We start from the raw sequence: 25,899 nt of genomic DNA, 5'->3' as shown, positions 1-25,899 counted from the left end.
TTTCTCTCTAGCAAGAACACACACACATTTACCAAATTCATTCAATCATCATCTAAATTCGATCTAGGAGGCTTACAACAAAATAAATTACATATTCGTGATCCTCTCTTCATCCTCTTCATTTTGGTACCAACTTAATCTCGTTTGGGTAACATTTCTAAAACTCTAGATTTCTCTAAATTCGTGTTTTTGACTTGAAATGGTGTTAGTTAGTGTCTATGGCTCATTGTGATGTCGTGTATGTAATTTGTATGCTCGATCTTGTTATTTGGTGTAACTAGCATGAACGCTTGAAATGGGTTAGTTTAATCTTTGATTTCGATTTATTAAATGTTGTTAGATGTTAAACCCATTGTGTTAAAAGTGTTACTAACATCGTTAGTTTCGTTTTGGTATGTTGGGTGATATGAAAACCTTGCGTTAACATGATTATTGATTTTGTGATTCTTAATTAGGGTTTGATGAACCTTAAAATGAACTTTTGATGCATTGAATGCTTGTTAATGTTGTTAGTAAGTGTTTAGTTGCAATGTACGTTTAATTATCTTCGAAACGGCATATCGTATGTGTAAATTGGTTGCCCGAATCATTGAATTGCATTTATGAACTTGTATGCGATTAATGTTGAGCATTAGATGCGGTTTTGGTTGTTATAATAGGTAGATTGATTGATGAAATGTGTTTAGTTGTCTTCCTCGTCAAATTACCTTCCCAACGGTATAAAATACTTGACTTGATTGTTTGCGGATCATAAATTGTGTTTATTTGGTTTTTGGTTCGTGCACTTAGAAGGTTTCTGCATCAGACTTGAATACCAATCTGGACGCCGTCCAGACCCTTGGATGCCGTCCCAGATTTCAAGGCTGGACGCCGTCCAGATACTTGGACGACGTCCCAGTCTTCAAAGCTGGACGCCGTCCAGACAATCTGGACGCCGTCCAGATACACTGGCAGGCTTCTGTCTTCGCTGGTCATTTTACGGAAAATGTTTGCTATGCTATGGACCTCCGATTCACATGTAACTTGTTCTAACATACTCATACATGATTAAAAACCTCAGAAAAATAGTTCGGAACCCGACCCGAACATGTTGACTTTTTCGTTGACTTTGACCGACCAAAGTTTGACTTTTTGTCAAACTTAACCAAATGATTATGCAACCTTCCTAACTTGTTTCTATACTTGTATCTTGCATGAAACTTGACAATTTGATTTCACATGCTACATAATCGAGTCGTAACGAGCCGTAGGACTAATTGAACATCTTTGATCTATCGTGTTTACCGTTATTGATACGACCTATTTGTTTAGGTCAAGACTAGCATTGTTCTTTGCACACGTTACTTGTCGAAGTACTTATTTACTCTTCCGCTCAAGGTGAGATCATAGTCCCACTTTTACTCTTTTGAAACTTACATTTGGGATGAGAAAACATAAACGTTCCTTTTTAACTAAGTGAACACAAGTACAGGAAAACAAACATTCTACATACGAGTTTGAACAAAAATCCTCAATTCGATTATCATTAGTTACACTTGCCGGGTGTAAGCGAGAACTTATGTTATATGGCCATATGGGTTTGACAAACCCTCATTCAAACGGTTCGCTACCATTTACGAATGAAATGTATTTTCGAGAAACAGTGTATGTTCTAACACTATTGTGATGGGGTTCTATGGAAGGAATGTTAAGCATTGATAATTGCGTGCTCGTGATAACAAATTTTTGGAACGGTTAACTATTATTGAAATGTTATAAATCTTGTGGTTCATTTGTACTTACTTACTTAAACCTATGATTTCACCAACGTTTTCGTTGACAGATTTTTATGTTTTTCTCAGGTCCTTGAACGATACATGATACATGCTTCCGCTCATTATTTTGATACTTGCATTGGATGTCGAGTATATATGCATACATGGAGCGTCTTTTGGCTACTTTTAAATTGTGTCGCATAAGTTTCATTTGTACTTATAACTTTGTAACGTAACTTGTGGTGGAACTATTCTTGTAAACTTTGAACAATCTTTACATTTGAAATGAATGCGACATATCTTTTGGTCAAACGTTGTTTTAAAGACTTATGACCACGTAACGGGACCTAAGTAGACGGCGCCGTCAATGACGATTTTGTCGGGTCGCTACAGAAACTTTTGAGAATAGGAACTTTTCTCAAAAACCGTCACTGTTAATATAATTTACTATATTAATAAACAAACTTTATGCCTACAAGACATTAACTAATCAAAGGTTATATCTCTAGGTTGAGATCTCCGATTTCATACTCCGTTCATACTACTTGCGTGGAATTACTTACTTGCTACTAAGGTGAACTTCATAACCCTTCTTTTTACTATTTATTAACTGTTTTACAACTTTTGGGGTGAGACACATGCTTGCTTTTGAAATGATTTACAATTTAGACACAAGTACCTAAACTGTTTGATATGCAATTTCGTGAGAATTTTATTAAACATGTATTTATTGTTACATGCAAATCCCCGCCATAATATCGTTAATTGCTGGAATTGAAATTTTGCAAGCTTAATTATTGTGAGTAGGCCTATTGAGAGTGACGTCTCTACCCATTGGCGTGATCGTCAAGGGGGTACATAATAATAATTGCCAACACTCGTACAGTGTCAGGGGTTAATGTTTAGTTTGATATTATAACTCATGGCATATTGAATATTTTGATATCTTGAATTAAATCTTGTGGTCTAAAACTTATTATGATTGTTAAACCTATGATGTTCACTCAACCTTTGTGTTAACATTTTAAGCATGTTTGTCTCAGGTGAAGATTAGTTTGTGTGCTGCCCTATGATGCTTAGTTAGCTGTTGCATTGGAGTTCACATATTAGACTTACCATTTAAATTTCATTATGTAAAACATTAGTATGTTTCCGCTGCAAATCAAATTTTGTTAAAACGTCTCATTTAGAGTCGTTCTCGTTTATACATACTTGTGTTGTGATATTGTGAAGTCATATTTCCCCGTCCCTATTTGGGGGTATGACAGGACTAATCCTCTTTTCTATGAGTCTTATATTGCACATTTCAAGGGGGAGCTATATCATCTACCGCTATGTAAGATTCAAGGGGGAGCATTACTCTAGGGTGCGCTTAGTTCCAGGGGGAGCTAACCTTTTTGCTTAAACAAAAGGGGGAGAAAGTGTATGGTAAGTGATGTTAACACATGTGTTGTATTATACGCTTAAGCACACTTACATAGGTTTGTCATCATCAAAAAGGGGGAGAATGTTGGTTAGTGATCCAATATTAATATTCAAATGTTAACCACTTTGTTTTGATGATGACACCAAGTCTTGTGTGCTTAAAACAACGTATAGAACAACACAAGTTCACAAGCCTACACTATCTCTAGCAAAAGACCAATTCACAATAATAAAATTAGCAAAGATAAAACACGGCCGATCCACGGTCGACCGTAGGCCTGACCATGGATGCCCTGTACAAACATTTTCAAACGATTTTTGAAAATATGATCCACGGTTGACCTCACGGCTGACCGTGGATCGACCGTAGTTCTTCCTGTTACCAAATCCATTCACTTTGAGTTAGACCACTTTGAGGCATCTATAATTTACAAAACCTTTCTAAATATACTTAGAATAGTTGCCTTCTTTATTTTTTTAAAAGAGTTTTGAACCAAAAGATGTTAATCTTGATTAATCACACCTAATGACACCTTAATGACAATTTAACTTGAAATGAGATTAACCACACAAGTTTTATATTTATCCTATTACATAATGTCATTTAAACATACTAATAATGGTCATTAAAGTCCCAATTAAAGATGTACTCTCCCATTAGTTTTATGTACCATTGTATGTATGTAAATGTAATTAGTTCAAGCTAGTCAAGGTTGTAACAAGGATCATTAAGTTCCAACTAGACTCAAACTAGTTCAATTAAGATGTAACAAGGTTCTAAAGAGCAAGATACTTTCATCAAAGAAAAAACAAGTTGGTGAAGACATGGGTATGAGGTTTGGAATGTAGTGGTTTATCTCTTTATGATTAATGCAACTAGTCAAAGCATTCCCAACTAGATTCAAACAAATCCAATTGACTTGTAACAAGCACCAATGAAGTAAGATACTTCCATCAAAGATGAAGACAAGGGTTTAAAGACTTGGGTAATGAAGTTTGGATGCTAGTGGTTTGTCAAGGGACAAAAATCTACATTTACCTTTTTAGAAAATCAATGAAAATGGTCAAGGGCATCGAACTTTCCTCTTTAGCTAGCAGGTGTCAACCTCCATGCATATGTCCAAGATCAAATGGGTAATGGAGTTAACTTCTAGGTGTATTAAGCATCTTTTGAAAGCTTTATATAGGGTAAAGAAGCCAAAAATTCAAACAAAAGAGCTTCAACGGATATATTGAAAAGCTGTCCAGTAGGAGCAAGGTCGAAGCACGGCTGACCGTGGAGTCAGCCGTACACCATCTGAGAGAATTTTTTCTTTCCTATAAATGCCAACCTTTTCCAAACTTGAAGACCACATCTTTCCAACATTCTTTCAAAGTCATATCTACTGATTTCCCAAGCCTCGTGCACATATCTATGGAGAGATTATAAGAGAGAAAGAGAGTTTCTACTTACACTAAGTAGAATTAAAATGTAAACTTTGTACTTGTCATTTGTATCTTTAAGTTTACTTTGTAAGACACTTTCTTAGGGGGTCAAGGAAGTTAGATAGTTCTTATGATAGGAAACACCATCTTGCTTAATGATTCAACTTCCTTAAAGGGATATAGGAAGTTGATCAATTTCATTGGGAATTAAGTTGATGTGACCTATTGAAGAACTATGAGTGATTGTAAGTTTAGCTATAAGTTTACTTGTGAGCTATCTTCTTAAAGGGGTCTAGAAGGTAGTTGTGATTTCACTAGGCTAGAGCATTAAGATCTTGTGGTAAGAGCATTTGGTGTTTGTGAATTCTTCAAAGGGACGTAAGGGTTCATAAGTAGCGGCTTATCGAGGAGCTAGTGTTGTATCCGGACACTCCACCGAATTTGGGGTATCATAGTGAAGAAAAGTCTCAATTCTTAGAATTGGGGAGTGGATTAAGGAGGATTAGTTAACATCCTACCGAACCACTATAAATTCTCGTGTTTGTGTACTTACATTCTTTACATACTTGCATTAACAAACACGAATGTTTCCGCACTTAAAACTTATCTTTTAATAGCTAAAGATTTTGAAAAAGTTTTAAGAAACAATTAAGTAACTATTCACCCCCTATAGTTACTTACACATGGGGTTAGTACCTAGTATACCTAATGACCGGCACGTTTTTAACGCCGGAAAAATTGGGTAAAAAGGGGACGGAACCATCGATATGATGTAGTTAGGTTGAGTTGTTTATTATACGTGCATATATATGTATGAAAGATAGCCCTATATGTTTAGTGTTTTTTAAAAAGTGTCCGTTTCGCATATAGTTAGTTGTGTTGTGTTCGTAAAATTATTTCGAGTTGAACGGTGACGTCGGAGAAATTTAACTCGTGGCGAGCAGGAAGATACGGGCCGTTAAAAATTTGGGTGAAGTTTGATTAAGTTTTTTTAGTAAAATAATGATGTTACATGTTGTACCCTTTTTTGTGGGGTAGATGTGTATGTTGGGTAGTTCTTGAGGGGGTGATTTTTTATTTTTTTTTGTTAGGTGTCGTTTTGGACTAAATGGAATGACGAAAGTGTGGGGCTCTTTTAGTATTGTAAGAAAATGTAATATAATATAATATAATATAATATAATATGAAGTTTACTATTCGTGAAACTTTGCCTTTTCGAAGGATATATAATATAATAATATAAATATAATATAATATATAATAATTATCATTTTAAGATGTTTATGAGAGTTCTAATTTATGCTTTTTATTCTAGTAATTACAAACATTTATCTATATTTTAAAAGGAAAAATGGAGTTACTATTTTTTTTGAGTTCATTTTTCATATTTTTTAATATTTTTTTCTAATCTATCAACCAAACACAGTTAGAGATGCTGCATCAATTTACCCACAAAATGCCCCTTTTACATTTGAAGGCAATGGATGTGTCGTGTTAAATTCGCGTGTTTTTGTTTCTTTCATTCGTTCAATTTCTCTTTCATTTCATTATTTCAAAATTTTCTAATGCTATCAACGATTTATGATCAAACTAAAGTAATTACAGTTGTATTGCAAAAGCACATTTTAGGAATTCTTATCAATGTATTTTTCTTGGAGTACAAAAACCATAATCCATATATCAGACACACTATGTTTCTATTAGAATAATCATTTCGGTAACATAATAAATTGAAATGTTATTAGGTTTAATGATTTGTTTAAAAAAAATATTAATTAAGGCTTGCCTAAGTGGCCACCGAGTTGCCCAATGAAGCACACCACTCGGGTTCAATTCCTGGTCATGCCAAATTGTTCAAAAAGGAAGTGTGACTAGAGGGTGCGCATAATGCGCAATTTACCCGGTACCAGGTCTCGAGCTCAGGGGGCTTGATTACCCGAGGTTTTACCTTCTATGGGGGAGCCAATGTGCTCGTTCATAGGAGGGTTTCCTCGCTTACCCAAAAAAAAAAACAAAAATATTAAGTACTATTCTTAATAATTTTTTATCACTCTAGTGAAGAACTTTTGTTAATTAAAATGAAAAATAATAATGATCAAGTTATAAAAAAATTAAAATAGTGTTCGAGTTATTTTTATTAACCATAACCAAGTATAATTGTACAAATCTATTGGTAGCAGTGGCGATTTTAGGATGCAAACTCAATGGGGTCCTATACAATTTAAGTGATACATTGTAAATTTTTTTTTCTAAAGAATGACTATTGACTTTCATAATAATCACTAATTTTAAAAATATAAGGGGTTCTATCTATAAATTTAGTGGTGTCCTATAATATTTTATTAGTATTAGTATTTTATACATATGTAAAAAAATTTAATGGAGTCCTTTGACCCCACTTGCTTCCATATAGAGTCGCCATTGATTGGTAGATGAGAAGTTCACTAATGAGTTTATTATAATTAGTATGATCATAGAATAATATGTTAGGGCTCGTTTGAGGTCGTGAGATTTTTGAAATTTTATGGGTGTGAAATTGAAAACGTTAAAATTCCATTTTGGTTGCACAAATAATATTGAGGGATTTAATTTTCAAGTTTTTTAAAATTCTTTTGTTGTGGGATTTTGAGATGCTTCGAGGTGGAGGGATTTCTAAAAACGTGAAACATGGTGTTTTTTCAGTTAAATTATTACTCTATATATCTAAATAGCATAGGCCAAACGAATAGCATCACTCTTAATTTTCACAAATTCACCTCGAACTTTTTATATTTTCACAATTCAACCCCGCCCTTTATAATACTTAACTTTATAGCTTTTATAAACTTACCACAAAGTTTTCACATTTTATAATTTAATCATTAGACTTCTCATTCATAATAAATCGACCACATAATTACTCAATAAATCTAAATGGCATAGGCCAACTTAATAGTAACACTCATAATTTTCACATATTCACCTCGAACTTTTATATTTTCAAAATTCAACCCCGCCCTTTATATTACTTAACTTTAAAGCTTTTACAAACTTACCACAAAGTTTTCACATTTTATAATTTAACCATTAAACTTCCCATTCATTATAAATCGACCACATAATTTTTACTAACTAACAACTATTTATTATTATTATTATTATTATTATTATTATTATTATTATTATTATTATTATTATTATTATTATTATTATTATTATTATTATTATTATTATTATTATTATTATTACTCTATAAATCTAAATGGCATAGGCCAACTGAATAGTAACACTCATAATTTTCACATATTCAAATCGAACTTTTATATTTTCAAAATTCAACCCCCCCTTTATATTACTTAACTTTAAAGCTTTTACAAACTTACCACAAAGTTTTCACATTTTATAATTTAACCATTAAACTTCCCATTCATTATAAATCGACCACATAATTTTTACTAACTAACAACTATTTATTATTATTATTATTATTATTATTATTATTATTATTATTATTATTATTATTATTATTATTATATGAATAGTATCACTCCTAATTTTCACAAATTCACCTCGAACTTTTTATATTTTCACAATTCAACCCCGCCCTTTATAATACTTAACTTTATAGCTTTTATAAACTTACCACAAAATTTTCACATTTTATAATTTAACCATTAGACTTCTCATTCATAATAAATCGACCACATAATTACTCTATAAATCTAAATGGCATAGGTCAAATGAATAGTAACACTCATAATTTTCACATATTCACCTCGAACTTTTATATTTTCAAAATTCAACCCCGCCCTTTATATTACTTAACTTTATAGCTTTTACAAACTTACCACAAAGTTTTCACATTTTATAATTTAACCATTAAACTTCCCATTCATTATAAATCGACCACATAATTTTTACTAACTAACAACTATTTATTATTATTATTTTTATTATTATTATTATTATTATTATTATAATTATTATAATAATTATTATTATAATTATTATTATTGTTATTATTGTTATTTCAACCACATAATTTTTCACTTTATTATTGTTTAACTTTTTCCTTATTATAAATTAACTACGTAACACATTATATATTATATATATATATATATATATATATATATATATATATATATATATATATATATATATATATATATATATATATATATATATATATATATATATATATATATATATATATATATAAGACAAAGGCTTTATGAATAGCTCTTCCCCATGTTTTAATTGTTTGTACGTCGTGCAAAAAGGTTGTACCCACAATGACACCACACTAAACATTGACAACCATTATAAACTTTAGGGCGCCAAATGTAAATTCCTAGGGTAAAAAAATGTAAACTCCATAGGGGTCTAAAGTTAAACTGAATAGCAAGTAAGAATTCGACATATTCAGGGCCGAATTTTTGGGTGCGCAATCGCACATGGTCCAAAATCTGAATGAACCCTTTATCTAATTAACAAAATTTGAAATATATTATTTTACAATTGATCAACACTTCTTACTTTTTATTTAATGGTTCATTTTTGTTTCTTTAAGACATTGTTTAACTAGGATTGTTTGTACATCATCTTACTTGGCACATATTGATGAAATTTGTTGCGTACTTCGTTATTTTGTTGTGGGTTCTTATAGTTAAACACATATGAGATAAACAATTTATTCAATACCTTATATCGGACCAAAATGCATACCCTAAACATTGCAAGTTATAGAATGCGTATGTGTTTATACAATTTGGAGGAATCACAATCACAATTCACAAGGTACATGAAAATATAAGTTTGAATGTTCCAATGAATGAGATCTAAGTAAAGAGTTCTCAATGGATCAATAATCGTTCAAATAATCTATCCTTCGACTGGAATGTATGATTGTTGAACCCGAGCACTTACGATGACCATGGATGATGATGATGCTGCTTTCTCGTGCTTGCAGGAGTCTTTAGACTCCATTTTTTATTTACGTTTATTTTCATTAATTCATGGGCCGATCAAGGCAGTTTCTAGTTGATGTATTTGGCCTATGCAATTTCTATATGAATGTATGTATGTATGTCTAGGCTTATGCCTTTGTTTAATAAAATAAGTTTTTTTTTGCTTTTCAAAAATAAGTAACATTATATTATATTATATTATATTATTATATTATATTATATTATTATATTATACCTATATTCTAAAAGACATAGCAGAAACGAATAGTAACCTGGGGTATTTTCTACTGTTATACCTACATTCTAAAAGCCATAGGAGAAATGAATAGTACCCGGGGATATTTTCTACTTTTTTCCTTTTTTTTTTTCAAATTCAACCACAAACCACCCCACACTTTATGAATATTCTAAAAGACATAGCATAAATGAATAGTAACATGGGGTATTTTCTACTGTTATACCTATATTCTAAAAGCCATAGGAGAAATGAATAGTACCCGGGGGTATTTTCTACTTTTTCCCTTTTTTTTTTTTTTTTTCAAATTCAACCACAAACCACCCCACACTTTATCCAAAAAAATAAAACCCACCCCCATACCTACATTCGAAAAGACATAGGGGAAATGAATAGTACCCGGAGGTATTTTCGACTTTTTTCATTCTTTTTTTTTTGTTGCAAATTCAACTACAAACCACCCCACACTTTATCCAAAAAATCAAATCCACTCCCTAAACAGGGGGGTAAAGTGTCAATTAACCATTTTCATAAAAAATCTTAAATAAACTCCACCCAAATATTCAACGGGCCATATCTTCGCACTCACAACGAGTTAAATTTTTCCGCCACCATCGTAAAACTCAAAATAATTTTAGGAACACAATGTCACTAGCTATACGCAAAACGGACACTTTTTAAAAAAAGCTAAATATTTAGGGTACTTTTCATACACGTTAATTCCCCGTTAAATTTGCAAAAGTCGACAACTCCATAGCGAAACGCGGAGATGCACATATATTGTTAATTTTAAATAACATTTAAATCTTTCACGGGTTATATCTTAGTTCGACTCGAGTTGCGTTTCAACAACATCATCGTTAACCACAAAAAAAATTTACAAACTAATCGCAATAAAATACATTAAAAACCGAACCCCCGGCGCGAAGCGAAGGTTCGAACACCAGTTAGGTCAATAATGCAAATCAAAGTGACTCAGGTTTGCTTCAAAAAGTTGTGTTGCATGTTTGAAATGTTTAGTGGGTTAAAATCAAGTGAAAATATGAATGTTGATGAACGAGTTGGCATTTTTTCTTTTTTATGAAAGTTGTGTTGCATGTTTGAAATGTTTATAGTTGGCATTTTTTTTTTTTTTTTTTTTTTGTTTTTGTTTTTTGTTTTAAAAAGTTGACGTGTGGGTATTTTAAAGGGAAGATGGAAAAATTTAATGTACTCGTCATACTATCTTATTGAATAATAGTTAAAATTTATGAATAATATTCTCATGATTAATATAAATGAACGACTTGTTAAATTGTGAATTTGTTTGAGCTCGTTAATTTAATGTATGAGATAAAAAAAAAATTAAATTAAATTCAGAGTTCAAAGACATTTAAACTCAACTCGAATCAACCTTTTAATACATGGACCATTTAAATTCAAGCGGCTCACAAATAGCTTGACTTGATTCAATTACAGCTGGTAGTGATCTGCCTCTCTTAACGAGAGGTCAGGAGTTCGACTTCGCTGAACTGCAACATTTTATTCAATGTTATCCTTTACATGAAGTATCCACCCAGGTCATCTTTCGCTTAGTGCAGGGGCAGCGGGGATGAGGGAACTTACCGGTCATGCCCTCGGATTGGTCCGGGTCAGCAATAGTTGGAGGCGGGTTATGCAACTATGAGACATGAACGCGTGAATGATTAAGTCCCCTGATTGATCCCAAATTGATGTGAAAAAAAAAACATTGAGTTGTAGTTCAACTGGTAGTGGCATGCCTCTCTTATCGAGAGGTCAGGAGTTCCACTCTGCTGGGCTGCGGGGAGGGGGTCATGTTTTCGGATTGGTCGGGGTTTTCTTCAGGGCAGTAGTTGAGAGTGGGTTATGCAACTACGGGAAATAAATGCATGGATGGTTTTGTCCCGTGTCGAGAAAAAAAAAAAAAAAAAAGTTAAACTAGTAAACAAGCAAAAATGTTAACCCACGAATTTTGATAAACTAAATCGACTCGATCCGACTCAACAAGATTATTAAAAATTGTCGTAAACCCACGGTTTTTGAGGGGTTTTCACTTTTCATACCGTGTTTATTTTATTTATTCATTTTATTATTTATTTATTTCTGCATCTGTTTACTGTTAATTAGCTTCCTTGATCCATCACATCCAACCCGAGATCTCGGAGCCTGATCGATCGAATGAGCCACAGAACTTGATCCACACTCACAAACTCTAACTCCTTTTCCTTTACTCCTTTTCAATTCAAACTTGAAACCTAGATCTCTAATCACCTTAACTTTCAACTTTAAATCGAATTCGCGTATTTCATTCATTAAATTGAAAGTATATTGTAAATCGAACATGGCTGGAGGTGCAGCAGGTGGATTCGTTACACGAGCATTTGAATCGATGCTCAAAGAAGCTTCGGGAAAGAAATATACTACTCTTCAAACCGCTATCCAATCCTATCTAGGTTTGATTTCAACTTCTCATTCTGTTTCAATTCATATGCATTTTGTATTTAATTTGATTTTATTATAGTGTTCAGATCACTAGTCTCTGCACTGATTCAGATGAAAAAGGATCTAGGTGTAGGTATATGTTTCAATGCGTAGAGTACAAGTAACAGTGGATACTTTGTGATTGATTTTATTGTGTTTGGTGTTTTTTTATTATAATGATTAGTAGTTAGTATACATTGCTATAGATATAGTTTAAACTGCATATTAGTTGTATGACAAAAAAGTTGAAGCTTAACTTGTTAATGAGAATTGAAGGGATAGGTTTTTATTGTATATATATGTTTGATAATGTATGGTTTTTACGTTTGTATCTAGGTGTTTTAGGAGTGCAGGAAAAATGATAATACATACAGTGACCTTGTGTTGTTCGAATTTCCTTTCTTTGGTTGTAATTGGTGAGAGACTTTGTGGCGTCGAATGTAATGTTGACATGATAATATTAATAGTTGCAGGAACAAAAAGAATTAGACAGTTTATGAAATATGTGAGGAGTGTTCTAAAAACTAGTTAAACTTTTTGTTATTTAAACAATCATTTTAAGAAGGTAAATTCCAGTATATAGGAACGGTTAAGGTATTAATATCGTTGATGTATTTAAGATTTTGTAAGGCCTCATGCAACAAATCAAGCATGAAATGCACATTTGTTCCTTTGTGGGTCATATAGATTTAGAGGCTCCTAATTTTACTATCCATGATCCTTTCAAAATGAAATTGTTGAGTTTGTTATATATTGATTCTGTTTCCTCTTGCATTCAGAAAATTCGAAGGATATTAATAAAGAGGTAACATCAAGTGAGACTAGCATAGTGACATCATCAGGTGCAGCAGGAAAAAGGTGCTTTACATATTCTTTATGATTGGATGGTTTACTGCATATCTCATGTGTAAACATTTTCCTTTGTTACAACTCGGTCTATTATAAGTTGCATTAGACTGATATGTTTTTGACCAAGTTCAATAAACTAAAAATATGAATGATATAGAACACTGACGCAGACAGTTCATGTACTTGAACAGTAATCAAGTAATATAAATTGTTAACTTTTGTTGCAAGATAGGTTATTAATGAAAGCCACATATATTAACAAGCTACATAAAACTAGATAAAACAAACGTGTTTTAAAATCTTATTGAGTCATTACAACCAAAGTGAAGTCACTTGGCTTATCCAATCCAGAACGGATGAAGGATATAAACTCTTATAGGCCTTCAGAGTTTGTCTCCGAGCATAATTTGTTTAAACTTTACTACATGAAGACTCCATATCAGTGTTCTAAAAATTGTTAAGTAGAGTTTGTCACCTCAAGGTTAGATTTGTTTAAGCTTTACTCCTTATAGACTCCAAAATAGTCTAAGAAAGTATAACAGCTTTTAGATTCTAAGACAATTGCCAAATGGCTGGGTTATACCAGATGGTTCTATCGTTGATTAATTTTAATATTGCCACATGGCAATCCTAGCTTTAGTTTATGTCCTATTATCTGAGAGTGCAAGTATCTTCACATGTACCTGGATAACATTTATTCATTACGAAATGATCATTTTGTTGCAGTGCTGCTGAAACTGATAATGGAACTGTACAAGTGGAAGTGGAGGCAGATACAACACCTTCAGCTTCACAAGATTCAGGGGAGGCGGAAAACGTTGGTGCTGATGTGGCATCACGTGGAAATGTGAAGACGACATTGGCTAGTGCTGGGCATACTCTTGAAGGAGCTGATTCCGAGCTTGTTCTTAATCCATTGCGGCTTGCGTTCGAGACCAAGAATCCTAAAGTCATTGAGCTTGCATTGGACTGTCTTCACGTAAGTCAAATTTGTTCGGTTCTAGCTATAGATTCAAAAGAAAGTACATAGATATGCTAGTATATACAAAACTTCAAGTGTTTTTCATATAGGTAGCAAGATAGGCGGGTTAGTGATATTTGTATAAAGTTATTCACATTATAATTTCTAAGTGCAGAAACTCATTGCATATGACCATCTAGAGGGTGATCCTGGTCTAGAGAACGGTAAAAATGCTCCCCTGTTTACAGATATTCTTAATATGGTCTGCAGTTGTGTGGACAATTCGTCACCAGATAGGTTAGTTTTATATATATATTATTTATATTTATATTTATTTTTCTTCTCGAGTCACTCATTTTTCTCCAAGAAGCCATTCTTTGCAATTACATTGGATGAAATTTGTGCAGTACAACTCTTCAAGTTTTGAAAGTGCTACTTACTGCTGTCGCATCCGCCAAATTTAGAGGTAATATAAATGGTTAAATGGAGTTTTTTTTTTTTAATTTAGTTTCAAAATAATAACCATATGCAATAAGAGGAATGTAGCAGTTCTAAAGATTTGCTCTTTTAATATTCTTCACTTTCTTATATTTAGTTCATGGGGAAGCGTTGCTGGGGGTAATCAGAGTGTGCTACAACATTGCTCTTAATAGGTAACTGTTAGTTTTTAAATTTTCATTTTGGATAAGAATGTCAATTTTGACCCATTTACTTATTAAACGATCGATCTGGGTTATGCTTTATCTCTAACGGGTCAATTGGGTGGGTGGGGTGTAATTTTTATTTGTACAACCTCCTGAACCATTTTTTTGTTGAAATAATACAATTTTTTTTTTTTTTTTTTTCTCATATTTGTCTCACTTATTTTGAAGTTTTGGATTGAAAGACTTTTAGATCAACTTGGACTTGACCCGTATTCTAATTCGTAGAATCTCCTAAACCATTTTTGTTGAAATAATACAAATTTCTAACCATACTTGTCTCACTTATTGTTTTTAAGTTTTGGATTGAAAGACTTTTAGGTCAAATTGGACTCGACCCGTACCAAGTTTCCCGTTTTGACCTTAATCTGTTTTGTTCTGTACCGCCCACTTTACCATCTACGATTTGATTTCAGAATCTGGAGGTGAAGTGCTTTTGTTTCTCGGGAATTAACTTGAATCTCTTTTGTATGTTTAGTAAAAGTCCTATCAACCAAGCTACATCCAAGGCTATGCTAACCCAAATGATCAGCATAGTATTCAGGCGAATGGAAACTGATATGGTATATAACTGAAAACTGCTGTAACACCCAATAAATAGTACTAGATTCTATTCTAAATATAAATTTGTGTTTAGATGTCTTCAAATAAGAAAAGTGGTTCATCCACGAAGGTTGAAGACAGTTCTTCAGGTGACGAGAATGGTCAAAAGAACGACACTTCTCTTGAAGAGCTTCATAATCTTGCTGGTGGAACTGATATAAAGGTCATTTTCTATTAAACTTCATGTTGTTAATGTAATAAAGGTGGACATTTCGACCTACTTACCTCAAAAGGATCAATCTAGTTTGTGTTATAGCAGAAAAAGTTCAAATAGGCAATAGGCTGAATTAAAAAATGTAGCTAGAAATTCTACTTTTGATAGTTATGACCTCTTAAACCATTTAACTTAAAGACTTCGATTAAGATTTTAATTATTTGTTTTTGTAGTCATGTTTAACTAATTAAATTAAAAAGTATTCTTAGAAGTGGACAAGAAATTGCTTGTGGGTCAACCCAACCTGACCTGTCTTGATTATATAATTTGTATAGTTTTTGTATTATATGGTTCCTACATGTTTGAGTGAAGATTATTTATTGTTAAATAGGGCCTGGAGGCAGTTCTTGACAAGGCTGTAAAACTTGAAGATGGTGGGAAGACATCTCGGTATGTATGATAGGATATTTAACGACCCGTTTAGTGTTTATGGAAATATTTATTTTCACTTTCTTATATTTTATTCTTAAGAGGGATTGATAACGACCGCATGACCATTGGACAACGTGATGCTTTGCTCCTTTTCCGCACGCTTTGCAAGGTTAATATTTTCTCGTATACGCTTCTTGTATTTCGACTTTAAGTCTAGAGATTTTTGTTAATCATAGTTTGTTACAGATGGGTATGAAGGAAGATAATGATGAAGTTACAACAAAGACGCGCATTCTGTCACTGGAACTTTTACAGGTTACTTGTAGCAATGATAGAAACATATTTTTATCACGTTTCATTAAAATGCTAATGAATTAATGGTGCTTCTTTCACATTATACTCGTTTGTTTAAGAAATGGATTTTGCAGGGGTTGTTAGAGGGTGTTAGTCACTCCTTTACTAAGAACTTAACGATCATCGACTCTGTGAAAGCCTACTTATCCTATGTGTTATTACGTGCATCAGTTTCACAATCCCCGTCCATCTTTCAGGTAAGTTGTATGCTTATTTTAATGTTTAGTTTGTTTCACATCCATCATTTGATATGTAAAATACGTTTTTATGTCCATTTTGGCAGTATGCAACAGGAATTTTTGCTGTTCTATTGTCACGTTTTAGGGAAAGCCTCAAGGTACCTTCAATATTCTTGAAAGTATACAGTTAGACTCATTTTTTTGTATATGAATTACTTATTTGTGTAATAATGATTTTCAGGTTGAAATCGGTATCTTCTTTCCATTGATTGTTTTGAGATCTTTGGATGGCTCGGAATACCCCCTCAGCCTAAAATTAAGCGTACTAAGGTATGATTCTTTGTTTCTTTTATTTTTAAGCCTTGCTGTTATGTTATTCTCTCTCTCTCTCTCTCACACACACACACACACATCAGACACTACTATTCTCAACACAAACCTATCGAAACTTCCAAGTAGAGGTGGCAATATTATCACCTTTACTTATGAATGGGTCAAATTTCACTATAGGGCTTGTGCATTATCTCTTGAGTGGTGAGATGAAAAAATAGCCTATAAAAAGTGGATCAAATTGCATGAAAGAGGTCAAAAGTGGCTAGGGTGTAATTTTAATGCCCAATTTAAATGATTTTATTATATTATTGTTTTTTCTATAATCATCATCATCATCATCATCATCATAATTTCTTAAAAATTTGCAGGATGCTGGAGAAAGTTTGCAAAGATCCTCAGATGCTCGTTGATCTATATGTGAACTATGATTGTGATCTTGATGCTCCAAATGCGTTTGAAAAAATGGTAACTTGACAAATCTGCCCTTTGACTTTTGGTACATGTTCTTAGTGCTTGGATAATTCATATTAATTTGGCTTAACGTGTAGGTGACGGCACTATCAAGAATTGCTCAAGGAACTCAAAATGTGGATCCAAACTCAGTTAACGCTACTCAAATTGGATCAATTAAAGGTTCATCGCTTCAGGTATGCACCTCCTTGTAAAAAAAATCATGGTATCAAAGGAAATAAGTTCATATTATCTTTAGATGTTGTAACTTTTGTCCTTCGTCATTTAGTGTCTTGTGAGTGTGTTGAAATCACTAGTTGACTGGGAGAAGTTGAGAAGAGAGTCAAAGCAGAATGATGACCATAAATCCTTTGATGAAGACTCTTCAGCTGTAGAGTCCCAAGGCAACTTTGAGAAAGTCAAAGCTCATAAGTCAACCATGGAAGCTGCAATATCTGAGGTACTTCTCTACCAAAAAGGAGAAATATACTCTTGACTTTTGAGGTTGACTTTTGAAGTCAAATCTCATTAAGCTTTCTAATTGCAGTTCAACCGTCATCCTGGGAAAGGTATTGAATTTCTGAAGTCAAATAGCTTGGTAGAGAATACGCCTGTTTCAGTTGCTCAGTTTCTCAGAAACACACCTAACTTGAATAAGGTACAAGTTTTGATTTAGGACATTGTAAGTTCCACTCATAGTTGTCTTTCTGTTGCGTTTAATGTGTTTTTTTTTTTCTTTTCCTGGACTTACAGGCGATGATTGGTGATTACTTGGGTCAACATGAGGAGTTTCCTCTTGCTGTAATGCATGCTTATGTTGATTCGATGAACTTCTCTGAAATGAAATTTCATACTGCGATACGTGAATTTCTTAGAGGTTTTCGGCTTCCTGGTGAAGCTCAAAAGATAGACCGTATTATGGAAAAATTTGCTGAACGGTGAGTATCTTTGACCGGGTCTCATGTTCAAGTCATCATTCCTTTGATCACCATATACAATCAGTCTACTTTAGGGTTAAACCTGAATCAAATTGTTGCATAAATTGAACTTTCTTGAGAACTATTATTAACAAATAGGTGGGTTTGGCTTGTTGAATAAGGGGATAACCTGTTATATATAATGATTTAGGAAGTTCCATTTTTTAGATATTTTAATAGCTATTACAACAACAACAGCAGTACCCAATCCTGAAGAAGTGAACATGCATACCCCCGAAGGTAGGGAGACTGCTTCTAGAAGGATAACCCAACTTCGCTCATTCTTATGTAAATGGGTCAAGATTGACATCTCTAGATTGATCATGGTCTATTCTTAATTCCAGCTACTAAGTGTTATTTGCATTTTTTTTTTTTTGTCTTTGTAGATACTGTGCAGACAATCCAGGCCTCTTCAAGAATGCAGACACCGCTTATGTTCTTGCATATGCAGTAATAATGTTAAACACAGATGCTCATAATCCAATGGTGTGGCCTAAAATGACAAAACCCGAGTTTGTGCGTATGAACGCCGCAAATGATCCGGAAGAAAGTGCACCTACTGAACTTTTGGAGGAAATATATGACTCTATCGTTAAAGAAGAAATCAAAATGAAGGATGACACTGTAGGTACGGGAAAAAACAGCAAAAAGACAGAAACTGAGGAAAGAGGTGGGGGTATTATTGGTATTCTCAATTTGGCTCTCCCTAAACAGAACAATCAAACTGATGCGCAGTCCGAGAGCGAAGCTATTATCAAACGAACACAAGCGATTTTTAGGAACCAAGGGGCGAAAAGGGGCACGTTTTATACATCACATCAGATTGAGCTTGTGAGGCCCATGGTAGAAGCTGTTGGTTGGCCTCTGCTTGCTACGTTTGCAGTAAGTATGGAGGAAAGGGAAAATAAGACTAGAGTGTTTTTGTGTATGGAAGGGTTTAAAGCGGGAATTCATATTACACATGTGCTTAAAATGGATACCATGCGCTATGCTCTTTTGACGTCACTCATTAGGTAAAACTTATTTTTGGGAATTTTCAAGTTATCTATTTGTGGGGTGCTATTCGGTTAGATCAATCGGGTTTTGGGTTATATGGGATGGGTTATTGGGGTATTTCATACTGAAAATCTAAATTGATAACTGACCTAAGTGTTGATTGGTTACGGATTCAGGTTATGTTTATCTAATAGATAAAAACAAAAATTACCTAAAATATCTTAAAGTATATCCTTATTGTTTAGAAGCTCTTAAACCATTTTCATCCACAAATTGTATCATTCTTGAAATAATTTAGTTTTGCCTTTAATTTGACACTAGTTATTCGAAAAGCTGTATAGGTTTGGATAAAACATGTATCAGGCACAACCCAAGCTTCCCTTTTTTTGACCTGACCAAACATGTCCGTTACCAGTTCACCCGTTGTGTCATTTAAGCTATCTTTTTTATCTGTTCCAGATACACTTTCTTACACGCACCAAAAGATATGCGTAGTAAAAATGTCGAAGCAATACGAACTTTATTGGACATTAGTAACTCAGAACCCGATGCACTTCAAGACACTTGGAACGCGGTTCTAGAATGTACCTCTCGTCTAGAGTATACAGTATCAAACACTGCTATGGCTGCTACAGTCATGTTTGGATCTAATCAAATATCTAAGGATGCAGTTCTTCAATCTCTTAGGGAATTGGCGGGAAAACCATCTGAGCAAATTTTTGTAAATAGTGTTAAACTCCCTAGTGAATCGGTCGTTGAGTTTTTTACCGCTTTATGTAATGTTTCTGCTGAAGAATTGAAGCAGAATCCAGCCCGTGTTTATAGCTTGCAAAAGCTTGTTGAGATCAGTTATTACAATATGGCCCGTATACGCATGGTAATCAATTTTTCATTAGCATATGAAATATGCATTGTTCTACCACATTATTTGTGAATGATTTAAATAATATTTATTTTTGTAGGTATGGGCTAGAATATGGTCTGTTCTTGCTAATCATTTTATATCTGCTGGGAGTCATCATGAAGAAAAAATTGCAATGTATGCGATTGATTCTTTAAGACAACTTGGCATGAAATACCTGGAGCGTGCAGAACTTGCCAATTTCACCTTTCAAAATGACATCCTAAAACCGTTTGTGGTGCTTATGCGTAATAGTCGCAGTGAATCAATTCGAAGGTTGATTGTCGATTGCATTGTTCAGGTATGCTTACCTAATTTTAGAATTTATCTATTTCAGGGAAAACAAGTGTTTCAACCTTCTTTATGTTATGCAGAGCAAAAAAAAAAAACCATTGTGGAACTAATTTTCTACAAGTATAACAAAATCAGTTTTCATTATGTGACTAATGCTGGTTTTTAAAACAGATGATAAAATCTAAAGTTGGAAGCATTAAATCTGGTTGGCGAAGTGTTTTCATGATATTCACTGCTGCTGCAGATGATGACTTAGAACCAATAGTTGAAAGTGCTTTTGAGAATGTTGAACAGGGTATTTTACTTTTTCATGCCTTCATTTTATTTAACATGCAGTATTAGATAATCTTCTCATTACTAAATTGGTTATGAATTGTCAATGTTAAACAAAACTTGCAGTTATACTGGAACACTTCGATCAAGTTGTCGGTGACTGCTTTATGGACTGTGTCAATTGTCTAATTGGTTTTGCTAACAATAAAACATCTCACCGCATCAGCTTGAAGGCAATCGCCCTTCTCCGTATATGTGAGGACCGACTGGCAGAGGTTTGCTCTTTTTCTTGTTCTAACCTTATCAAATTTGTACTCAGACAAAGCTTTTTCGTATAAATTGATGTATTTTATTTTATGGATATATATAATAAAAGTGCAATTGCATAGGAAAGTCTATTAGTTCTTTACCATTAAAGGTTTATTTTTTACATGACCTGCTTGACTAGGTAGATATAAAGTCTAACCCAAATCGGTCCTTTAGTGAATGAGTTATAAGTTCTACCTGTTTTTTCTAATCGAGGGAATCTGATTTCAATCCATTTGTTTTCCTTTTCAGGGCCTTGTGCCAGGTGGCAGCTTGAAGCCAATTGAAGACAATGCAGATGCAACTAGTGACATCACCGAGCACTACTGGTTCCCAATGCTGGCTGGTTTGTCTGATCTGACATCTGACCCAAGACCCGAAGTCAGCAACTGTGCACTAGAGGTATTGTTTGACTTGTTGAACGAAAGAGGAAGCAAATTCTCATCAAACTTCTGGGAAAGTATATTCCACCGTGTTCTATTTCCTATTTTTGATCACATAAGACATGCTGGAAAAGAGACAACATCTTATGGAGATGAGTGGATTCGTGAAACCAGTGTTCATTCATTACAGTTGCTATGTAACCTCTTCAATACTTTTTACAAGGTATGTTTAAAATTTACTTAATGTTTTATTCACTCAAGTTTCTTATGCTACATCATATTTTTGTTGCTAAAATCATATATGCATATAAATTTTAAAAAAACTAATATTACATGTGTCTTGCAGGAGGTGTCTTTTATGCTACCCCCTTTGCTAAATTTGCTGTTAGATTGTGCTAAAAAGACGGATCAATCGGTGGCCTCAATATCCCTTGCTGCTTTGGTCCATCTTATAGAAGTTGGGGGACACCAATTTAGCGACAGTGATTGGGATACATTGTTGAAAAGCATAAGGTACATCTTGTTAATTCTAATTTCTTGCAAGTTTTTTGTAGGTTTTTTGTATTATAAATTTATATATGCATGTGGCTGTGTTTGTTTGCTTATTTTCACATAAATTGTCTTTGTAGAGATGCTTCATACACCACTCAACCCCTCGAATTACTCAATGCTTTGGGTATTGAAAGTGGTAAGAGTCAGTCAGTTATGGCTAGAGATTTTGAGGTTCCTGCAAATGATAATTCTTTAGTTGTGCCTGCTAATGGTGAGTGACTTAGTTATCATGTGCGTGTTTCATTTGAACAAGAGAAAGATATGATTTTTTACTTCTGCTATCAAACTTTATGTCAATACCACAATTAAGAATGTTGAGTTGTAAGTTTATGATAAAAAAAAGTATCAATAAGTTCCATTGTTTAGTTATTAAAAACGAACTTAAGGTAGGATGTTGGATTTAGATAATTACTTTTTGGTTTGTGATAGGTCAAATGCAAGACAATCAAGAAGGAAGGGCATCAATAGATCTGCATGAATCTGAAGGTACACGTTTTTTTAATTCTATACATGTAAAACCTTAACTATATATTAATATATCATTCAAATCCGTATTAAGTTTTCAAGAATTTGTTTTTTTTTTAAAGTTGGTTATCTCTTTAATAAATTGAGTAGCATATAATCTGACACTCATGTTTTGCAGGTCAAACGCCTTCACCTGGAAAGCTACAGAAAGCTTCTGAAGCTGCAGAATTGAATCGAAGTCAAACAATAGGTCAACGACTAATGGGAAACATGATGGATAACCTTTTTGTTAGAACTTTCACCTCTAAGCCCAAGAATCTAGCGTCAGATTCTGTTATACCAGCTTCACCATCCAAGGTAATTTGTTATTGTGTTTTGTAGGAGTTATAGATATTGTATCATATAATATAATGACATATTGTAGGAAAAAATGTCTTATTGGGTAATGTTTACATTGGTTATAAGGTATCACAGCTAGTTTCTCATTATATCTTTATACTTTTTCTCTGAACTTTATAGTCTCTGGATGTTGTGGAACATTATCCCGAAGATTTGACTGAAAGTCCATTTATGGGAACCGTAAGGGGCAAATGCGTGACACAGTTGCTACTATTAGGGGCCCTTGATAGCATCCAGGTACATGTTCTACATTCACATGTCACTACATGCATATATATAAAGATGTAACGATAAATTCTGTTATTAATATTTGTCAAAACATGCAGAAAAAGTACTGGAGCAAGTTAAAAGCATATCAAAAGATCACAATATTGGAAATTTTGTTCTCTATGTTGGAGTTTTCTGCGTCATATAATTCATACACAAATCTCAGACTACGAATGCAACACATTTCTTCTGAAAGGTTAGTTTTTTCTTTCTTTCTTGTTGGCTACTAGTTATGACTGACTAATGAGGAGAAATGCAAATCAACTTACATAATAGACAACTGATCATCAAGAAATATTTAAGCTAAAACGGGAGGTGGAAAGTAGTCAAAAGACTTATTAAAATGTATGCAACTTTCTAAATCATTTTTACTCAAAGATATAGATTGTTATTGCAGATATGTGTTTGTAATAATAGCTAAAATAATAATAACAATCTTTGTAATCATAGCTAAAAATAGTGTTTGTGGGTCAAACTGACTTGTAGCCCAGCCCAGCCCATCTTACCACATATAGTTTCAGAGAATGTGGATTGTTTTTATCATATACTGACATAAAGTGGTTTGTAATTAATTGGTCCAGACCACCTTTGAACCTTCTACGCCAGGAGTTAGCTGGCACTTGCATTTACTTAGATGCATTACAGAAAACAACTTCTTCTTCTTTTGGGGTTGATGCAAAAAATCAAAATGGAGAGTTAGAAACGAAGAGTGATTCTCGTGTTGAAGAAGATGATGATGATGTTACAGTCAAGACTGATGCTGAAGAGAAGCTCGTGTCGTTTTGTGGACAGGTGCTTAAGGAAGCATCTGATTTTCAATCAAGTATTGGAGAGACTACTAACATGGAGATTCATCAAGTTCTTGGTTTACGCTCCCCAATCATCGTCACGGTATCACCTTCACCTTCTTTTTAATAATAATTAAAAAAAAAATCTCATAAAATGTTTAAAATCTAATTGTTTAAATTAAAAGAAATGTAGTTTAATTTTCATGGGACATGATATATAATTATTTTTTGAAGGATATTATAAAAAATCATATTAAATTAAATTAGTAGTCAGTCAAACTGCTCACTCTAAACTTGCATGCCCAGTCAAAAGTCTCAATGCGTGTTTGTGTGCGCGCTCTCGTGTTTCAGGTTCTCAAGGGAATGTGTGCAATGGACAACCAGATATTCAGGAAACACCTCAGGAGTTTTTACCCGTTATTTACCAAGCTTGTATGCTGTGACCAGGTAAATCATCCATGCACTATGAAGAATGATTTATTTAATCTATTTTCCAAATTGGGTTTATTATGACCCATACCTTATGGTTGAGTCATTTGGGTTGTGTTATCACAACAATAACAACAAAACCCAATACCACATAAGTGGTGTATGGAGGAGGTGAGATGTAGACAATCCTTCCCCTATCCGAGAATAAAGACAAGTCATTTCTCCACCCAGAGTGTAAACACTCCCAAAAGTAGAGAAAGTCATCCCTCTCTATTCGACGAATAAAGAGATTGCTTCCGAGTGGACCTCCGGCCAATAAGTAGTAAAAACTTTTTAAAAAAAAATAAATTAAATGAAAAATAAAATTGAGACGCCATGAAAATGGTATAATCAAATTTCCATGGGGTTTAAATCCTGCCTGAAATTTACTTTTGGCTCTAAGAGTCAGTCAAGTCGCCAATAAATCGACGCTTGTTGTGTTATCACAAATAGTGTCTTAAAGGATAGCAAAAAAGGAAACAAGTCAAATCATGTTGAAATTCTCTAAGTAGATTTTTTAAGCTTACAATTTTATAAATCACTTTACTAACAGAAAACATATTATCATTAATATGTCGTATTTTTTGCCACCTATACAAGGTTTTTCTCATATATAACTTGCTGAAATGCTGTTATGATTTTTGTGTGTCAGTATTATTCTAAATTTTTATTATTCTTTTGGGTCAGATGGACATTCGTGGTGCTCTTGCCGACCTTTTCAGCATGCAACTCAATGGGCTTGTGCAATAGGGATTTATTTGAACTAGCTATTAATTACTCAACAGTTTTTGGGCACTTGGAACAACTGATAACCTGTGAGCATTGCGGATATTGTCTTTGTCTTGTCTTATCGGGGGGACTATTATTTTTGGATTCGAGGACACATACGGGTTGTGTTAGTTCGTTTGTTGTATATTTGCATAGTTAAAAAAACATCACCAAGCTTTATGAATTGTTGTAGAACATGTTTATTGAATTATGAATGTAGTCCAGCTTGAAAGATTGAAATGATGATGATATTATTAAGCCTTTATTTTAACATCACAATACATGCGACCAATTGCGTTCCCTTTACACGAAGATATGTACGCTGCTGTGGTAAGCTGTTAGCTGTAAACGAATTGGTTTTGGCACTGTGTCTAGATACAGTTTGGGTCGAAACTGTTATTCTCATGTCAATTTATAAGTTTAACATCTTTAGTAACCTGAAGCATTGTACTAGACTAAACTAATTCAGAACCTTTCAGTATTCATTCTGTTGTTAGTTTCATGCTGTTCTGTACAGTTGCACATCCCCAGAGCCCAGGCATAGGTATGTTGGCTCAGCGACATTAAGACTGTTTCCAACCGCGTTTCCAACCGTGGCGGTGACATCAAAGTCAAGTAATGTACTTTTTGGTGATGTGGCAAGGTCAAAAGATGAAGTTAAATAAAGGGGAGTGTCAAATTTGAGGGTTAAATTTGTGAATGGGTGATGTGGTAAAATATTATTGGTAGTTGGGTATAAAATATATTAATTAATAATATATAAAAATATTTGAAAAA

General features: G+C 33.5%; 1 protein-coding gene across 1 annotated transcript; it reads left to right on the top strand.

Annotated features, from left to right (window-relative positions):
* The first annotated feature begins 11,911 nt into the window (after positions 1–11,911).
* Positions 11,912–25,388, top strand: LOC139902782 (brefeldin A-inhibited guanine nucleotide-exchange protein 5-like). The gene is made up of 34 exons (XM_071885393.1): positions 11,912–12,241; positions 13,049–13,127; positions 13,845–14,097; positions 14,255–14,376; positions 14,487–14,545; positions 14,675–14,732; positions 15,259–15,343; positions 15,418–15,546; positions 15,929–15,987; positions 16,069–16,138; positions 16,216–16,284; positions 16,398–16,520; positions 16,607–16,660; positions 16,744–16,832; positions 17,204–17,300; positions 17,384–17,482; positions 17,575–17,745; positions 17,833–17,943; positions 18,039–18,223; positions 18,649–19,275; positions 19,718–20,135; positions 20,221–20,460; positions 20,625–20,748; positions 20,853–21,001; positions 21,285–21,638; positions 21,762–21,928; positions 22,045–22,178; positions 22,397–22,453; positions 22,611–22,789; positions 22,952–23,068; positions 23,158–23,294; positions 23,680–23,989; positions 24,238–24,333; positions 25,042–25,388. Exons 1-34 carry the CDS (start codon positions 12,130–12,132, stop codon positions 25,102–25,104), a joined length of 5,196 nt encoding a protein of 1,731 aa, XP_071741494.1. The 5' UTR covers positions 11,912–12,129; the 3' UTR covers positions 25,105–25,388.
* Positions 25,389–25,899: the final 511 nt, after the last annotated feature.

Source organism: Rutidosis leptorrhynchoides, chromosome 3 (assembly GCF_046630445.1).
Source record: "Rutidosis leptorrhynchoides isolate AG116_Rl617_1_P2 chromosome 3, CSIRO_AGI_Rlap_v1, whole genome shotgun sequence".
Classification (NCBI taxonomy): domain Eukaryota; kingdom Viridiplantae; phylum Streptophyta; class Magnoliopsida; order Asterales; family Asteraceae; genus Rutidosis; species Rutidosis leptorrhynchoides.
The sequence above is the reverse complement of the archived record's forward strand: the minus strand, read 5'-3'. Positions and strand labels throughout refer to the sequence as shown.

Bases quoted from the DNA above. Each gene is read 5' to 3' on its own strand.
- LOC139902782 (XM_071885393.1), top strand. From the start codon at position 12,130: ATGGCTGGAGGTGCAGCAGGTGGATTCGTTACACGAGCATTTGAATCG. The intron at 16,661-16,743 runs GTACCTTCAATA...AATGATTTTCAG, and splicing joins GTTTTAGGGAAAGCCTCAAG to GTTGAAATCGGTATCTTCTT. The intron at 18,224-18,648 runs GTGAGTATCTTT...TTGTCTTTGTAG, and splicing joins ATGGAAAAATTTGCTGAACG to ATACTGTGCAGACAATCCAG.